Source organism: Meleagris gallopavo, chromosome 12 (assembly GCF_000146605.3).
Source record: "Meleagris gallopavo isolate NT-WF06-2002-E0010 breed Aviagen turkey brand Nicholas breeding stock chromosome 12, Turkey_5.1, whole genome shotgun sequence".
Lineage (NCBI taxonomy): Eukaryota > Metazoa > Chordata > Aves > Galliformes > Phasianidae > Meleagris > Meleagris gallopavo.
This window is the reverse complement of record NC_015022.2, coordinates 19521807-19528059: the sequence shown is the minus strand read 5'-3', so window position 1 is coordinate 19528059 and position 6253 is coordinate 19521807. Positions and strand designations below refer to the sequence as shown.

Here is a 6253-nt window from a genome sequence, read left to right as displayed (position 1 = left end):
GGGGGCGGTACCGCGTGGCGTGCGGCCGTTGTCGGCTCTTGGAGCTTTGGGAAAGGCTGAAGTAATGGGAAAAATGCGTGTGGGTACCTCAGACGGGTTTCTGAGACGTCCTGGCAGTTCTTACCAAGGCTTTGCTTGATCTCAAATGCAGTGGTTGATCTCTGATCCGTTGTTTTTGTTTGGTGGAAGTATTTCAGGCGTAAGCTAACCTTTGACTAACAACGGTACAAGGTGTTTCCTATTTGTCGAATTCATCCATAAAACCTTGAAAAAAGAAAATAGTGGCTTTTTCAGCATGAGAGCATGGAGGAGGTACTTAGCAGTAAATGGAAAGAGTGTTTGAATACACAAAAATCGGAAAGATTTAGGCATGTAACTGTAGGATTTTGATCCGAGGATGATATGCAGGTTGTGGATCTAAATTATGCTCCAGGTGGTGGCTGAGAGAAGCATTTCTGTCGTTTTAGGGATTAAATATGTGTAGAAGAAATTACGTAGTGTGAAAATATGCAGCTGTCCTTTAATCTTTGACTGCCAAAATCAGTAGATAGGTGGAGAGAGATATGTCACTAATGTGCTTCTGAGGAAGAGAAAGGCAAAGCTAGAAGGAAGTAAGAAAATAATGGACGGTTTCAGAGAAATTGGCAGATGAGGAAAAGTTGAATCAAAGTTAAATTGAGAAATCAGGGAAGATGGTAAACTTATGCAATAAGGGTGGAAGGATAAGGAAACCATGTCTCTTGTTATTTGCAAAGAACGTGTATTTGTTTCTTCATTTTTCTGGGACAAACTATGCCTGGGATGAGTTCCTGTGAGGAAGGTTGGATATGATTTTTCGTGTTGTATGGGAGCTGCTGAGTCACGTCCTGACCCACTGATTGAGCACCTGGGGAAAGGACCGGTCAGCCCTGGGAGCGCAGGTGAAGGCAGTGCAGCTGTGGGGCAGGATGGGTGCAGCCTGGCCGCACCTCTCTTAGGGCTCATTTCAGGGCTGACTGCCACCGGGGAGGGATGCCTGGTTGGAGATCCCTCCTTGGTGAAGCTTTCTCCTGTGAACTGGAATCTTCTGATATGGGTGGGCAATCTTCTTCCCTTCCTTCGTAGGACCTTTCTATTGTGGCAGTCCTTCCATCATCACATCTGTGTTGTAATGCCTTTCTCATTGTGTTGATTTGTCCATTTGCTACAGATGTTCAGTCTTCTTCTATCTGAAAGTATTTATTTGACTATTTGCAGCTGTCTTGGATAATGAAAGGTTAACAGCAGAGGAAATGGATGAAAGACGACGCCAAAATGTAGCCTACGAATACCTTTGTCATCTGGAGGAAGCAAAGAGGTAAGAATAAGGGGGTTTCAAATACCTTGAACTTTTCAAGTCATGATATTTTGTAAGGGGAGTAATTTGGATGCAGCTTACCTGCTGTGTGTTTCTGCGTTACTGGATAGATTCATTGTAAACAAACAACAAAAAAAAAACAAAAACAAAACAAAAAAAGCACTCAACTCTGTGATCCTCTAGACTGCTTTTCTGCCTAAAAGAAGGTTAAAAAAAAAAAAAAATCTATGCCTAGTAGAAGTTCCTGTTATGCTTATCTAACATGCTCTTAAAGATTTTGTTTATTTATTTAATTATTGGTGACAAAGACTTCACTGCTGTAGTGCTTTGGTATTCTCAGCATGGAAAGGTTCCTACTATTTCCAAACTTGTATGTGCCTTGGTGTAATAATGCCTTACTTCCTGCTCACGGACATGAAGAACAGAATATTTTCCTTTGCTTACCTGCAGCCTTTTACACGTTTTTATTTGTAACCTGACTTTTCTTGTCTTATTCTTCTCCTAAACTGGAAACCCAGTACTCTCATATTTCTCCTTGGGTCCTGTTTAATAGATCTGTGGTCCTTTTTTCCCTGGATTGTTCTGACTTCTCTCAACTCCATGTCAATTTGGAAGTGCGGTGCCAAAACAGAGAGAAGCTTTCAAACTGGGGCATTGATGTTCACACTTGTAAGAGCCTAAGGATTGCGTTGCGTACTCTGACAGAAGTGCTGACATCATATGTTACAACATGGTATCTACATTTTTGTAATGATGTCAAGTGGTAGAGTTGTGCTGAGTTGCCATCTTTTTACTTGAAGATGCGCTTCTGAAATTGGGTCCTTGTTCTATGTTTATGGAATGTATTCTGTTTTCATAAGCATGTTAAGTACTGCCAGATTTATTTTTTTCTGACCTTTGATTAATACGATGAAATACTTTTGACCTTCTACTGCAAGGAAGAACATGGGGTTTCTGGTGGATTTAGGACTTGACGTTAACCAGCAGTGTGTGCTTGCAGCCCGAAAGGCCGACTGTATCCTGAACTGCATTTAGAGGGATGACAGCAGGGTGAGGGGGAAGATTGTCCCCTTCTACTGTGCCCTCATGAGACCCCATCTGGATTACTGCATCGAGGCCTGGGGTCCTCAGCAGAGGAAAGACATGGTGCTGTTGGAGCAGATCCAGAGAAGTGTCATGAGGATCATCAAAGGGCTGGAGCACCTCTCCTGTGAAGAAAGACTGAGGGAGCTGGGCTTGCTTGTCTTGGCGTGGGCTCTAGGGAGGGGAGACCTCATCATGACTTTCCGGTACTTGAAGGGAGCTTAGTAAGTCAGGGGGAGAGAGACTTTTTACATGTCCTGATAATGATACAACATGAGGGAATGTCTTTAAAAGTGGCTGGATGACTGTGAAGAAGAAAGGGACGTGGGGATGTTGGTTGATGCTCGGCTGAACATGAGCCGACAGTGTGCCCAGTGTCCAGGAGGGCCAACGGCATCCTGGCCTGCATTAGAAATAGTGTGGCCAGTAGGAGCAGGGAGGTGATCATCCCTCCGTACTCAGCTCTGGTGAGGCCACACCTTGAGTACTGTGTTCAATTTTGGGCCCCTCACTACAAAAAAGACACTGAGGCACTGGAGCGTGTCCAGAGAAGGGCAACGAAACTGGTGAGGGGTCTGGAGCACAAGTCTTACGAGGAGCGGCTCAGGGAGTTGGGATTGTTCAGTTTGGAGAAGAGGAGGCTCAGAGGAGACTTCATTGCACTCTACAACTTCCTGAAGGGAGGTTGTGATGAGGAGGGGTTTGGCCTCTTTTTCGAGGCAACAACCTGGACCCGAGGAAACGTCTGCAAGTTGTGCCAGAGGAGGTTTAGGTGAGACATAAGGAAGAACTTTTTCTCTTAGAGAGTGGTCAGGCACTGGGATGGCTGCACAGGGAGGTGGTGGAGTCGCTGTCCCTGGAAGTGTTCAAGAGAAGTCTGGATGAGGAGCTGCAAGATCTGGTTTGGTGCTTGTGGCAGCAGTGGTGATGGGAGGACGGTTGAACTGGATGATCTTGCAGGTAGTTTCCAACCTTATGATTCTATGAACTACCAAACCTTTTATGAAAGTTGAATAAAAAGATACTTATTAGATGAGCCTATACTTGAGAAGAAAATTTAAGTGTGTTACAAAGACAGGTTGGCTACTTATGTAGACCAGCAGCAGCAGCTAAATCATGGGCTGGAGGAAGAATATGATGGGGAGATGGTATCTTTACTTCTGAAGTACTGACTCCTGGGCTCTGTACTTAACATTTTTTGTGAGGCATTACTATCTATTATCTCAGTGACACAGATTGTCTGATAGTGCTGTACCGAAGTTCAGCCTCTAATGCTAAATAAATACTGTGCTGGAGAGTGATGTAGCAGTAGCAGCATGGAACTTACTTAGCATGGGGTTGTGTTCACAAATTGAAATTGTTCTTTGTTCTTCTTGCGCTTCCAGGTGGATGGAGGCCTGTCTGAATGAGGAGCTTCCTCCCACAACAGAACTGGAAGAAGGATTGAGAAATGGTGTCTACTTGGCCAAACTTGGAAACTTTTTCTCCCCCAGAGTGGTTTCTGTGAAGAAAATCTATGATAGGGAGCAGACTAGATATAAGGTGAGAGCTGCTGGCTGTAGATATTGGGTTAGATAGACCTCAAATAGGAAAATGTGCAGACAGAGGTGTGGACTGAATAAGCAGAAAGTTCTTTTATATTAATATTAACTGAGAAGCTGGTCCAGAGGAGGGCCACAAAGATGATTGAAGGGCTGCAGCACTTGCTCTGCAAGGACAGGCTATGAGAACAGGGGCTCTTTAGCCTGGAGAAGAGAAGGCTCCGGGAGACCTTATAGCAGCATTCCAGTACCTGAAAGAGGCCTACAGGAAAGCTGGGGAGGGACAGGATGAGGGGCAATGGCTTTAAACTGGAGGAGCGTAGATTTAGGCTAGGTATCAACAAGAAATTCTTTACTGTGAGAGTGGTGAGACACTGGAACAGGTTGCCCAGTGAGGCTGTGGATGCCCCCTCCCTGGAAGCATTCAAGGCCTGGCTGGATGGGGCTGTGAATAACCTGGTCTGGAGGGAGATGTCCCTGCCTATAGCAGGGGGGGTTGGAACTAGGTGATCTTAAAGGTCCCTTCCTACTGGAACCACTCTGATTCTATGAGAAACATCTTTGCTTGAGAGTATTGGTTAAGTTGAGGGCTTGGTAAGTGAGGGCTGTGGACTCTTAGCTTTATGTCTGAGCTTACAGCTGTGAAAGAACTTGTGGTGTTATAAATAAGCATTGTAATCGTATATAGAAGAGTTCTGACACTTTTTTCTTTGGGTGTACTCTTTTTTTCACTGTATTGTCGACTGTGATATTTTGCATGTCCTCTTGTTTCTGTTTTTATTTCAGGCAACTGGTCTCCACTTCCGGCACACTGATAATGTAATTCAGTGGCTAAATGCCATGGCTGAGATTGGCCTTCCTAAGGTAATTTCTGTGTTGTATATGCAAACTGTTATGTAATCTCAAAAATAACTTTATGTTCTGTGGGAGCATTTCCTGTTGCACTAAAGCCAGCAGAATTCATATGGCTTTTTCATTCTTTAGATTTGCATTTGTATAGAATTTCTATCTAAGAACTTGATGAAATCTTCCATCCTGCTGTGAGTGAGAATGATTAAGTGCATAATAGTTACTTCTTCTATCCCATACTACAAATCTTGCATACTGTCTACAGTACATTGTTTGTACTCTGCATTCTGTTGCGCAGTATCTGAGCTGCAGTAAGATTGTGACAGTTTTTCTGAAATCTATATTAAAAGAAGCAGTGCAGCAGAAAACAGTTCGCAATTTGTTCAGATTATCTTAAAAGCTTCATTGGCAAATTTGAAATAGGCTTTAGGTATGGCTTAAATATAAATTATTGGCTACACTGTGGGAATGGCCCAATATCTCAGAGGAGTTTAATAAACACAGTTGCCCGAAAATACATGGACCTAGGTAGTGTGGGCACATAAAGGAAGTGAAATGTGCTTTCATGTGTGTAGAACTTGGGCAGGAAAAAAGGAGTTTTGGTTTGGGTGGAAGATTTAAAAAAAAAAAAAAAAAAAAGTGACTCTAAGCAGGAGAGATGTGCCAGGGTCAGAGAAGTGTGAAAAGTTTTGTTTTTGTAGATTCTTTCATTAGTGTATTGCAGAAGATTTGGTCTTAGCACAGTTAGGACGTTTGATTATGTAGTGGATGTATCATTCAGACTGCTAATTTTGTTTTATCTTCAGATATTCTACCCAGAAACTACAGATATCTATGATCGCAAGAACATGCCGCGCTGTATCTATTGTATTCATGCACTCAGGTAAGGCATGCGAGGCAGAAATCTCCAGTTCCTTCTGAAATCTGCCTGGAAAGCTGAAAGGTGACGGAAAGAAGACTGGGCTGAAGGGTGAACGGGGACTAGTGGAGCTGTTGTAGATCTTCGCTCCAATCTGCACATAGAACGGCTTAGGTTTGAAGAAACCTTAAAGATCATCTAGTTCCAGTCCTGCTGCGGGCTGGTTGCCCCCCACTGTATCAGACTGCCCGGGGCTCCATCCGACTTGGCCTTGAATGCCTCCTGGGATGGGCCATCCACAATGTTCTGCAGGCAGCCTTTTCCAGCATCTCACCACCCTATGATAAAGAATTTCTTCCTACTATCTAGTGTTTGTCTTTAATGTCACAGATAGAATCTTTTGAGTTGGAAGGATCCCTTAAAGTCCTACTAGTCCAACTCCCCTGCAACGAACAGGGATGTCTACAGCTAGATTGAGTTGCTCTGAGCCTGGTGTGAACATCTCCAAGGACAGGGCTTCCAGCATCTCTCAGGGCAACTGTTGCAGCACCCTTACTAGTAAAAAAAGAAAAAAAAAAAAAAAAA

General features: G+C 43.7%; 1 protein-coding gene across 1 annotated transcript; it reads left to right on the top strand.

Moving 5' to 3' along the window:
• Nucleotides 1-1211: 1211 nt before the first annotated feature.
• Nucleotides 1212-6233, top strand: LOC104912900 (ras GTPase-activating-like protein IQGAP1). Its single transcript, XM_010717693.3, has 4 exons — nucleotides 1212-1336; nucleotides 3805-3961; nucleotides 4747-4824; nucleotides 5616-6233. The coding sequence occupies exons 1-4, from the start codon at nucleotides 1272-1274 to the stop codon at nucleotides 5694-5696; spliced, it is 381 nt and encodes a 126-aa protein (XP_010715995.1). The 5' UTR covers nucleotides 1212-1271; the 3' UTR covers nucleotides 5697-6233.
• The last annotated feature ends 20 nt before the right edge of the window (nucleotides 6234-6253 follow it).

Bases quoted from the DNA above. Each gene is read 5' to 3' on its own strand.
- LOC104912900 (XM_010717693.3), top strand. From the start codon at position 1,272: ATGGATGAAAGACGACGCCAAAATGTAGCCTACGAATACCTTTGTCAT. The intron at 3,962-4,746 runs GTGAGAGCTGCT...TTTTTATTTCAG, and splicing joins GGGAGCAGACTAGATATAAG to GCAACTGGTCTCCACTTCCG. The intron at 4,825-5,615 runs GTAATTTCTGTG...TTTTATCTTCAG, and splicing joins CTGAGATTGGCCTTCCTAAG to ATATTCTACCCAGAAACTAC.